Below are 12,961 nucleotides of genomic sequence, written 5' to 3' on the forward strand. Positions count from 1 at the left end.
AAGCTAAGTGTACACTTGCAGCCCCAGAATTCCATGTGGGTGCTGGTTAAGAGTCCCAGTGGCTCCACTTCTGACCCAGCTCTCTGATAATGGCCTAGGAAGACCATGGAGGATGACACAAGTCATTCAACCCCTGTACCCAGATGTGACATCATGTGATCCTGGATCCTTGGCTTCGGGAGTGAACCAGTGGATGGAAGAACTCTTGCTGCCTCCAACCCCTCTCTCTCCTTAACTCTATTTTTCTAATAGAAAGAAACAAATCTTTAAAAAGAAGAATGACACTCTACAATCTGGAGTATCTAAGAGGCTTAAGCTGCCATCTGCAATGCAGGTAATCCCTTGAGTGCCAGCTGCTCCACTTACACTCCAGTTTCCTGCTAATGCAGGAAAAGCAGCAGAGGATGGACCTCTCCTCTCCACTTGGGAAACCTGAACAGACTTTCTGGTTCCTTGTTTCAGCCTTGCAGCCAGTTATTGCAGCTATTTGGAGAGTAAATCAGCAAATGGAATACCATTTTCTCTGCCTCTTTCTTTCTCTGTAACTCTGCCTCTCATGCAAATACATAACTTTTAAATAAAAAGAAGTCTGAATTTTATGAAGTTGTTATTGAAAGACAGAGAGACAAAGACTCAGGTATATCTCTTCAACTATTTTACTCCTCAAACAACTGCAACTGTCAGGGTAGGGGCCAGCCTGAGGCTGGGAGCACAGAACTCCATCCAGGTCTCTCATGTGGGTAAGTAGGGATCCAAGTACTTGCACTAGGATGTGCATTAGCAGGAAGCTGCAACCAAAAGTGCAGCCTAGACCTGAACCCAGGTACTAAGTGGCATCTTAACTCTGGTGTCAAAACACAGCCCTCAAGATTCTTAATATACACAATATGGAAATAAATACTAAGTTCATGTCATAAAGTTATCAAGCACTATGAGTCAGCTATCACATTATCAGGAAAAATCTCAGGTAAAATTTCAAGAAAATAGTAATAAGCCCTAGGAAGTTTTTCAAAGCAAGTAACAAGTATCCAACTAAACGATGACACTGAAATGCCAAGATAATTCAGCATTACAGAAAAACTATATTAATACTGAATTAGATTCATCTTCAGTTACTTTATACATTGTTGCCTCAACTACCCTAGACATGATCCTCCTGGTAAGATTTTGCACATTCTGGGTACCTAAAAATTACAAATATTTATATTTAGGTATTCCCACCAAGTTCTGTACATTAATACACACTGTCACTGTTAGTGTCTTAAAGATAGCTGAGACTATCAAAAGGTATAATATAAAAATAACTCCATCCATCATAAAATGTTATTCCTGATACAGTCCACTGCACTGAAAAAAGGCAAATTCATGGAAAAGTGACCACGAAATCTTTGAACAATATCTAACAAGTAAAACAAAATGACTCAGAGACTATTCCATCTAAATGTATATGTATGTATCACACAATTATATACATATTCCTGATTCTTATGTAATAGGATGTACTCATATGGAACAGTACATTCTAGAGTATGCAAAGTTATTTTCATACCCTTTTCAGATCTAAGCTCTTCAGTATCCTTTATCAACTGTTCAATTTCTGACAGCAGTTCCAAGTTCTTCTTTTCTGAATCTTTTAGTTTACTTGAATGGAAAGAAAAAAAGAAACGCTTCATCAATTTTTAGTGATGTATCTTTTTTAAAGATTTATTTATTTAAAAAGCTGTGTTACTATAAACTGCTAAATACTAAAATGAAAATAGACACAAGACAGCTGAATAACACCCTATAGCCATTTAAAGGTGTATAGAAGCAGGTTGTATATAAACTAAAATTGAAATGTCAATGAAGTAGTCACAGGATGTGGTTAAGAACTTGCATTTTTTAACATATTGGTTACTCAATACCATATCAAATAATTCCATAATATTGTAAATTGTTGTTGATGTTATGCTGTGGCTTTTAATTGATCGGGATGATATTCTGCCAGCTCTACCTTCAGACCAGAGATGGTCTCCCCAAGTAATTGTTGAATTTATCTGGACCGTAAGATACTGGACTCTATGCTTGGTACATGCTTGCAATGCAAGAATCTTGACTTAATTTGAACTGTACTACTGCAACAAGGTGGAAGAATCCACCATGGGGGTAGGGCATGGGGAGGGGTTGGGGGAATCCCAGAGCCTATGAAACTGTGTCACATAATGCAATGTAATTAATAATAAAAAAAAATGAATGAATGAATAAATAAATAAATCTTTAAAAAAATAAAAGGCTCTGTTAGTAAGAACACAGTTCTTCCATATATTACACTGTTTCATTCACCAGTGGCTGCAATGCTCAGCACTGCGCAAGGCTGAATTAACAAGCCAGGAGCTTCATCTCAGTCTTCCATATAGGTGGTAGGAGGCATAAGCATTTGGACCACTTGCATTGCTTTGCCAGGCTCAGCAACAGGGAGCTGGATCCGAAGTGGAGTAGTAAGAACTGGACCCAGTGACATATAGGGTGCTGGCATCTCAGGTGGTGGATCATCTCACTGCACCACAACATTGCTCCCAAGTAAGTAATCTTGTATGCTACTGGACTTACTTGATTTAAATTGGGACCACAGGCATGACAGAGCCTACAATTTCAACAAAACCAAATTTTACTAGAGAGAGCCAGGCCCATTCATTTCAGTAGTAACTACAATTGTTTATGTACTACAATAGCAGAGGCCAGCAGTTACCAGGAAGTCTGCAAAGGCCCAAGATATTTTTCCTTAATTTGAGCAATAAATTTTAAAAATGCCACAAAATCAGTAATTAATTTTAACATTAGACACCACTGACAACCATGAGAGTAGAGTGTATTAATGTAAGTTTATAACTTTTACTGTCATATACTTCATTAAAAAAACAAACTCATATGTTCTCATCATAAAAAAGGAAAACTCACTCTTATTCCACAGTATAACACCAAAAATACTGTTCAGTAGCCTTTTATGTTGGAATCAATTAACAATCTCTAGAAAAAGTACTCCTCTGTCAATTTCATCACATTAGCACAGTTAAGTACATTTTATTTATGTGTGTATCATTTACAATAAAGTACATAAATAAAAAGTGTATAAATCAACCAGGGCACCATGTACCTGACTTTTAATATAATTCAAAACATTAATGATGGCAGTTTAAGGACTCAGCCTTTTACCACTGAAAACTGAATTTCTTAGGCATTGCCTTACTCTTGGAACTTTTGGTACACCGAAAGCCCAACAGAGTTTCATATTTAGTTTCATTTGTAATATGATCTGAACTTTTCCTTTATCATTTACAGTGACCTAGTTTCAAATGTGTAATATTAAATCCAATTATTTTTATCATTTTTGTATTAAGAGCATGTTTTCTCTAGTGTTACAAAAATTGAGGGAATGTTTTCATTGGTGAATTGTCTCAGATTATGAGAGATACTGTTTTTTAACATAGGAACATGAAAAATAATGATTACAACTAATAGATAACATGTTATTATGAAATTCACTATGAAAGGTCAATGGTAGAGATCATAATTTCAAGATTGCATGCTCTGAACATAGTTTGCATTTCTATACAAACATTTTTTTTTTTTTACATTTAATTGGAAAGTACTGGAGAGTCAACTAATTTCATAAGTGGAAAATATAATACTTAGGGTAAAATAATCTTACTTATACAAGTCAGAAGAAAGCAAGGCTATATTAAAATCTTATTACTACCTACAAGACTTGAAAGCATCATTTATTTTCCAATATCCATAGCTTTCTGTGGTCATCGCTTTTTTCCCCAAATTGAAAGCTCTAATTTTTTTTTTTTTTTTTTTTTACAAACTTAGATATTGCTCAATCTTACCATTCAGTGATGATGCTAGATGCTTTAACTTTATTCAGTTCTTCTTGGATGGCTTGTTTGGCCCTTATTTCAGCATCCAGGGCCGACTGTAACTCCAATCTAGCTGACATATCCAGTTTTGCAAAACGACGCATCTTCCAGGGCATGTCCTATGAATTGATGGCTGTTTTTAGTTCTACTTGATTTTATTTTTTAGCATCTAAATTTGGTAATCCATATAAATTTGGAAGCTATTTGTATTATCATTCTCTAGTAACAGAATAAAAATACTATCTATAGGAATATACTATTTTCATCAACTCAGAAACCATGTAGGTGAATTCCTTTTAAATTTATTTCCAATAGTAGCTAACCATACAAATTCCAGGTAAATGGTGAAGTATTATGTTTTCCTAAACTGGAAAAGGCCTGAATGGATTTCTCATGAAGAACTCTGCAGATAAGGCCCGGACTAACTGATATAAGTAATTAGATTCATTACAATGTTTTGAGACTTACTTATTTTAATATTTAAGTACCCATACAAAATGTCACAGCTTACGGTTGCTCGTGTACCCAAACTGGAATTTCTTAATGCTTCCAATTCTTCAGTCATTTTTGAAGCTAAGGCTTGGAGGTATCCACGTGCATCTTTCTCATCACTGACCCTAGAATACATAACAATAAAGTACAAAAGCAAAACAGGAAAAATTCAATGAGGCATATATTATTGTAAAGCTTCATAAAGAAATAGGTGAGAGGTTTTTTTTTAAATATTTGCTTATTTTTATTGGAACAACCAATCAGATTTATGGAGAGAAGGAGAGACAGAGAAATCTTCCATCTGCTGGTTCACTCCACGTGGCTGGCAATGGACACAGCTGAGCCAATCTGAAGGAGCTTCTTTAAGGTCTCTCATGTATTGCAGGCTCCCACGGCGTTGGGCCACCCTCCACTGTTCTCCCAGGTAATAAGAAGGGAGCTGAATGGGAACTAGAGCAACCAGGACACACACTGGTTCCCATATGGGATGTGGGCACTTGAAGGTGGAGGATTAGCCAATTGGGCTATTGTGCTGTGCCAAAGAAATTTAAAGTTGTTCTTAAATAACAACTTCCTTGAAAATGTCTCCCAGCTAAGAGCCAGAAAACGTTCACTGAACTCTCAAATCCAAATGGAAGTTGGAGATGTTTCAGAAAGTTTGAATTACCCATCTCATAAATTAGAGAAAGCTCACCCTTGAATTATAGAATGAACTTTAAATTAACTCTAAATTTAAACACACGCACATTTCAAAATACTAAGTTCCTGAGGCTGGTGTGGTGGCCCAACAGACTATCTTCTGCCTGCCAGTGCTGGCTTTCCATATTGGCACAAGTTTTAGTCCCAGATGCTCCACTTTCAATTCAGTTTCCTGTTGATGGAAGGGTAAAGCAGTGGAGAATGGTCCGAGTTCTTGGGCCTGTGCATGCATGTGGGAGACTTGGGAAAAGTTTCTGGCTTCTGGCTTCAGATCAGCTCAGTTAGCCATCAGACAGAAGACCTTTCTCTCTGACTCTCCTCTCTGTAAACCTGCTGTCCAAAGAAAAATAAATAAATCTTTAAAAAAAAGTCTTTTACTGTTGGGGCCATCATTGGATGAGGGATGTTAAAGCCATGCTTGTAATACCAACATCTTAAAGAAAAGTTTTAAAGGGTATTGGTATAATCTTCCTTTAGATGGGAGGTTGGTTTGAGTAGAAACAAAAAGTGAAAATTCAAAATAAGCAATAAAACCATCCTGGCTGTGGTTTGTCCCAGGCTGAGCTGCTGCAGCTACTTCAGACTGAACACTAGCAGACAGAAGATCTTTATTTCTCTTTTTGTTTCTTTGCTCTCTCTTTTTCTCTGTAACTCTGTCTTTCAAAGGAACCTTTTTAAAAATGTTACACTGTATGTCACAATTATGAAAGAAAAACAGCACAATATTCTCAACTTCTAAATTTTTCTCAAGCTCTTTATTCTCAAAATTGAAATAACAAGTCTGGCATCAGGGACTCCATATTGAGCCTCTGGGCTGCATTTTAGGTGAGGTAACACCTCATTCATGAGATTGTAGCCTGGCCAAGAACACTGTATTGTACTTGGTGAGAATGCTCAAGCCTCTGGCTAGGCTTTGAAAGCATTAGTAGGAGAAAATGAGTTTCACCTGGCTCAGCAACATAAACTTAGTTATTGTTGAGTAGTCTTGCATTGGCTCAGCCCCCCTGAACCCCTCCTGGTCTACCTTTATAAATGGTTTTTGCCTAAACCCTGCTGCTCTGAACTGTGGGGTCAAGAGAAATTTGGGGCATGAGCCCACTCTCACCAGGTAATAAAAGAATTTCCAATCTTATCAGTATGTAGCACTCTTGTGTACTGGCAGGCTTGGACACAACAAAATACAAGTATTAACAGTTTTGTTCTCAGAAAGGAACACTTTTAGAAAACAGATCACAACACACAACAAATGATCAGTAATAACAATGTTTTTCAAAGTAACATTTTTCATAGTAAACAAGTATGATTAAAAATTTATTAGTAGCCTCACACCACCTTGGTCATATGTGCAAAATCACCCAAAAACATTTAAAAGAGTACTTACCACTGAATTATTTCTGTGATTTGAGCTTCCCAATGAGCAACTGATTCTTTTTTGTCTGCTAGATCTTTTACCTCTTCCTCTAACTGCTGGTTGCGCATACTTAAATTCTCATACAAAGTGGTAAGCTGAAAGGTAATTTTAAGACATGTGTAACTCTTAGGATCAAGAATTCAAAGTGCTTAGATATTTGTTGATATATGTGATAACTGACTGCTACAAAAAGTGTTGGGTTTTACCTTATCACACACTCTTTCTTATTTGGATATATCAAGTACTTGGAAGTACAAGTATTTGGAAATATCAAGTACTCTCAATTCTCCCGATTCCTTTGTTTTGCTCTTCCATACTACACAGAATCTGGCTTCATATCCATTCTTGATGACATGCTGGATACGACGTAAAATGTTCTCTACTTGAAGCAAAAAGCTCTTGGGTGCATCCAGCACTGTGGGTAAAGTTGCTGCCAGCAACAACAGTATCCCGATAGGTACTGGTTCATGTCCTCGCTTCTCCACTTCTCATCTATGTCCCTACTAATGTCCTGGGAAAAGTTTTGGAACATGGCGCAAGTTCTTGGGCTCCTGTATCCCCACAGATGAAGCTACACAGGTTTCTGGCTTTGGTCTGGTCCAGCTTTGGCCATTGTGACTATCTGGGGAGTGAACCAGAAGATCTCTCTTTCCTTTCTCTCTGAAACTCTGACTTTCAAATTAAATACATTTTAAAAGTTCAATCCCTTAAATTGCTCAAAATTCAGTATGGGTAGCCAGCATTTAAGCCAGTGCATAAGATGCCTAGATCCTAAGCAAGAATGCCTGGCTTAAATTTCTGACTCCAGTTCCTGATTCCAGCTTCCTGCCAATGCAGATCCTGGAAGGCATTGGTGACCTATTCTCAATCTCCAATTCTAGGCCCTATTCTTATCCCAGCCCTGGCTGCTGTGGGCATTTGGTGGAGTGAATTAGTGGATGGGAGCTCTCTGTTTCACAAATAAAACATATTTTCAAAATTTAAGTTATTATACAAGTGTTTAAGTTATTATACAAGTGTTTTTTATCAAATAAACTATATGAAAATATTTTCTTTCCATCCATACATGTGTTTTCATTATCTTAATCTTGTTTTCATTTTCTTTCCTTAAAAAAAATGTTTTATTTGCTTGAAAGGCAAAGTGAGAGAGCAGGAGAGACAGAGAGATGCTCCATATTGGCTGATTCACTCACCAAAATGACTGCAACAGCCAGAGCACGGCCAGATCAAAGCCAGGAGCAAGGAGCTTCTTCCAGGTCTCCCACATGAGTGCAGGGGCCCAAGTACTTGGGCCAGTTTCCCCTGCCTCCCCAAAGCATTAGCAGGGAGCTGGATCAGAAGTGGAACTCATACAGGACACTGGTGCTGCAGGCAGCACTGGCTTCCTCCACTACAATGCTGGCCACTGCTTCTAAATTTTGATAAAGTTAATTTATTATTTTTTTTCCTTAAAGCACTAGGCTTTTTAATGTCATATATATATATATTAAGTCTGTAACCTAAAATTAAAAATAATTTTCTTCTTTGCTTATCTCCTATATTTTATTTTACTTCATGATTTCAATTTAGGATTTTATATAAGTTATGAGTTGGGATCTAAATTCATCTTTTTCTTGCACAGGAATATCCAATTGCACCAACAACAGGTGAAAAGAACCATTTCCAATTGAATTGTCACTAAATTCATTTTGTTGAAAATGAAATGATCATAAATGTGGAAACTAATTTTTGTACTCTTTACTATGTTCCATCATGTTAATCCTATACTCTTTGATGACTATATACTTGCAAGTATAAAATGATACATTGTAAATACTGTAATGTTTGTTTTTCTCTATAATATTTTCAACATTTTAGGTCTTTTATCTTCCTTTACAAATTTATTAATAATCTCGGTAACTCCAATCAAAAAAGTTTACCAAGATATTGATACAAATGTATTTAAATCTTCAGATCAATCTGGAAAAAAACTCATTTCCATTGTTCTGATATTAATTAGTTTATCACAGCAATGTTTGGTACTTTTATCTTCTCATTGTTCCAGGAGCTCTGAAAAAAATTTTTTTAATAAAACAAGTATACCTATTATAAAACTCAGAGTAAGGGAGAGTTATCAATCAGCTCACATTAGCAAGGCCGAAGCCTACCAGTCATTTTTGAGAATTGCAAACGTGGTATCTGCTCCACTAGTCTCTGAAGTCTTTTGCTTTGTTTTGATCACTACTGCTTTTTGCAGACCTTCCACATATTATGTGGCTCAGGAAATCTGTGAGATGAGGAGTAACATGTAGCCTTGCACTGTTCTATCACAACTGGTACAAGCAGATTGCTTTGTTTGTGCCAGTGTTGGTCAGAAAAAAATCAACCATTGCATTATTACTGGATTATTATTTTATTCAAATTCTGGAACCAGACTACATAAATTCAAACCCCAATCTCTCACTCCCTCGTTCAATTAGACAGACAGTTTAACTGTCCTTTGTATCTCCAGCTATGAAACGGAAAGACAAACCAGACCTTAAGAGAGTTACTGTGAAAACTAAAATACATGATGAAGTCACTCAGAAAAGAACCTACACATAGTAATTCGACCGTAACACAGGGTCATTCTGCATGTTTGGAAATGAAGTTATACTATCTTAGCATAAGGTATCTGACATAATGATATAAAACTACACATGAATATGATAAGTGTTTATGATATTTTAAGTGAAAAAAGATTAGTAAGTGGAAGGTATATAAAAGATTGCAATTATGAAATACTATGAATATAAGCAAATAATGGAAAGGAACATCAACAATTAAAATAGTTTTGGTTGTAACAAGAGTATATGTTTCATGTTAATTATTATCCACTTTTAAAATGATGATGTTTTGTAAAATACTTAAAAGACAACATAAAAATACGTGCTGTCTGTCTTTCTATATAACATCTATTTCACTGCCTCAAGCATATGGGACACTAATTACAATGTTAACTTTAGTAACTTTTAAGAATATAGCATACAGATTTCCAAAAGACAATTTTAAAAATCTATTTTTAATTTTCATTTTTGTGGCTTAAAATGCAAAAATGTATCATAAATAAATTTTAAAATTAATCTAATAATTGTTTTTTGGCTTTTGCTTGAAATTCTGATAAAAGAAAAAGCAGTCTCCTTCCAGTTGATTCTCACTGGAAAGGCAATTGCCTTTGTCAGTCATATTTCTTGGAGAAAATATCCAATTCAAATCAAACAAGAAAGCAAATAAATGGAAACAGAGGGTAAAGAATCAAGTACAACAGCAGCAACATGGACCAGATCCCAACAGAGCCCACCTGGGATCATGGTATCAGAGAGAGTAACTTCCATGCCACAACTCAAGCCCTGAGAAAAAATCCTTTTCATATGATTTTTTGAAAAATGTACTTGAAAAGCAAAAATTACCGAAAGACAGGTAGCAGGCGTATTGAAGAGGAGTTAGTGAGAGAGACAGTAAGAGCCAGCCTTTTATCTCCCTAAATTACCAAAAAGACCATAGCTGGGCTGGTCTGAGGCCAGGAGTTTCTTCCAAGTCTCCCAAATTGGTAGCTGTGGTCCAAGAACTTGGGTCATTTTTTTATTGCTTTCCCAGGAACATTAAAATAGAGCTGGATCAAAACTGGAGCAGTGATGGTTCAGATCAATACTCACCTGGGATATTAGTGTTAAAAGCAGCAGCTTAACCCACTCTGCAACAATACTGACTGCAAGCGAAACTCTTAAAATCATTATAAAACATAATTGTTCAAACTTTCCTTACTTAAATGTAAGCAGAATGAGAAAAACCTGTAGCCAATATTATTATTTGTAAAGCTATTAAATAATTGGCACAACAACCTCATAACGACAATGAAAAATCCAATATTAAATGGAAAAAAAAATTCTTGTAATTTTAAAATTGCTCACAAAATCGGCCACTTTTAGGTTCAAAACATAATTTTGCTCTTTAATCAAGCTAGAGTTTAGGTAGAATTTTTTCCTTTGGATTAACACTGATCCCTGATATTATTTCTAGGATTACCAGTTCTCCACAGTGAATAACAAAATATACTTCTAATTTCTCCAAGTGTGGGTAACTGTCCTTGCTCTCATCAAATGCCATCTTTTAATTAGCCAGTCAGTACCTTAGCTGGCATGACACTCTAAACGACATGACAAAAAGTCAAAACAAATCTAAGCAAAATAAAACATGGAGGCTCAAAACAACAAAAACATACAAAACAAAAAACAAAAAAGATGGGGTAGGCATCTGGTGACATGGTTTAACTGTCACATGGCATGGCCACATCCAGGATCAGACTGTCAGAGTTCCAGCTCTTACTCTGCTTCCTACAGAAGCTTCCTGCTAATGGGCATCCTAGAAGGTAAGGTGGTAAGTTTTGGGGTCTCTGCCACAGATGTAGAAGATCCTGGTTGAGTTCCAGCTTTCCAGCTCTCACCTGGCCATGCCCTGGCTGTCATAGAAATTTAGGGAGTGAAACAATGGCTGGAAGATCTGTCTCTTACTCTGTCTCTCTAGAAGGAAAAACTATATCATGTAAGTAGTCCCAGCTGAAAAGAACTACTGTACACAATACAATAATATTGATAATACTGACATGTAGCATATGCTCAATTGATACGAATTTGAATTACTCACCTTATCAAGTTCACTTGTCAACTTTTTATTTTCTTCGGTTAACAACACTTTTTCTCGTTCATACTGCTGCTTGAACTCATTTTCAAATTCTTCCCTTTCACTTTGGCTAATACAATAAAAATATTTTTAAAACAGAAATCAAATTAAAGGGTAAATGAACACTTTAGAGAAATCATTTTTATAATAATTATAAAGAAAATGAGGAATTAAAATTATAAGGAAATAAGGAATTAAAATGATCCCTGTTTGTAAAAGACATGATTCTCTACATAGAAGAACCAAAAGATTCAATCCAGAGACTACTTGAATTCACAAGAGAATTTGGCAGGGTAGCAGGATACAAAATAAATGAACATAAATCAATGGCACTAGCATACACAAATAACTCCATGACTGAGGAAGAAATTACAAATATAGTCCCTTTTAAAACAGCAGAGAGGAAACTCAAATACCTTGGAATAAACCTAACCAAATATGTGAAGCCCTCTATAATAAAAATTATAAAACATTAAAAAAAAGAAATAGAAGAAGACATTAAAAGATGGAGAAACTTACCAAGTTTCTGGATCAGCAGGATCAACATCATCACAATGTTCATATTACCAAAAGTAATATTCAGTATATGTGCTGCCGAAGCAAGCACCAAAAGTAATATTCAGATTCAACTCAATCCCAATCAAAATCCCAACATTTTTCTCAGAAATAGAGAAGATACAAAAGTTCATCTGGAAACACAAGAAATCACGAATAGCCTAACCTATCCTGAAGAATAAAAATCAAGCTATAAGAATCACAAGACATACTATATGACCTCAAGGCATACTATAGGGCAGCGGTCATCAAAACATTCTGATACTGGTACAGAAACAAAGAAGATAAATGGAACAGAACAGAAGGGAGTCCACACATGTACAGCCAACTAATCTTCCACAAGAGAACAGAAAATAATTCAGGGAAAAAAGCCTAGCCTCTGCAACAAATGCTGCTGCGACAATTGGATAACAGCCTGCAGAGGTAAGAAACAAGACCCCTATCTGTCACCTTATAAAAAAATCAGCTCTAACTGGATTTAAATCTGCATCTAGAAAGCATCAAACTATTGGAGGAAAATATAGGAAGGACTCTACACGGTGTAGGAATTGGGAAAAGTCACCAAAAGCATAGGCAGTCAAAGACAAAATTAACAAATTGGCCTACATCAAACAAGAAGCTTCTGCACAGCAAAAGAAATGAACAACAAAGAAGAAGCAACTGATGGGAAGGGAGAAAATCATTACACCTCAAACAGGAGACTAATATCCAGGTTTTACAAAGAGCTTCAGAAACTCAGAGACAGCAAAACAAACAACCCTGTGAAGAAGCGGGAGAAGAAAATGAACAGATATTTTTCAAAAGAACAAATCCAACTGGTTAAAGGACATGAAAAAATGCTCAGGCTCTCTAGCTGCCAGAGAAATGCAGATGAAAACCACACAGGTATTCCACCTAACTCCACTGACACTGGCCTATACTCAGAACTGGTGTGGATGTGGGGAGAAAGGCAGTCTATCGGTGGCAGTGTAGTCTAGTAAAACCACTCTGGAAGTCATTATGGAAAGTGCTAAGAGAACTTAAAATTGGTCTGCCATATGACGCATCTCACTTCTGGGAATATATCCAAAGAAAATGAAATCTGCATATGAGAAAGGAATCTGCAGCCCAATATTCATAACAGCACAATCTACAATAGTAAAGACATGGAAACAGCCCAGATGCCGATCATAAGAGGAGTGAATAAACTGTGGTACATCTACTCTAT

The 12,961-nt window shown here is 36.2% G+C and overlaps 1 protein-coding gene across 11 annotated transcripts in view; it reads right to left on the reverse strand.

Moving 5' to 3' along the window:
* The window catches only part of CDC42BPA (CDC42 binding protein kinase alpha), a 237,525-nt gene that overhangs the window by 62,615 nt on the left and 161,949 nt on the right, over nucleotides 1–12,961 (reverse strand). For all 11 annotated transcript variants that reach the window (XM_040967883.1, XM_040967881.1, XM_040967882.1 and 8 more), the window contains 5 exons: nucleotides 11,164–11,269; nucleotides 6,472–6,596; nucleotides 4,411–4,516; nucleotides 3,870–4,018; nucleotides 1,550–1,641 (listed from right to left, as the gene is read on the reverse strand). In XM_040967883.1, coding sequence (XP_040823817.1) covers nucleotides 1,550–1,641; nucleotides 3,870–4,018; nucleotides 4,411–4,516; nucleotides 6,472–6,596; nucleotides 11,164–11,269 — 578 coding nt within the window. The remainder of the gene's footprint in view (nucleotides 1–1,549; nucleotides 1,642–3,869; nucleotides 4,019–4,410; nucleotides 4,517–6,471; nucleotides 6,597–11,163; nucleotides 11,270–12,961) is intronic.

This window comes from Ochotona curzoniae, unplaced genomic scaffold (genome assembly GCF_017591425.1).
Source record: "Ochotona curzoniae isolate NIBS_2020 unplaced genomic scaffold, NIBS_Ocur_1.0 scaffold_4683, whole genome shotgun sequence".
NCBI lineage: Eukaryota > Metazoa > Chordata > Mammalia > Lagomorpha > Ochotonidae > Ochotona > Ochotona curzoniae.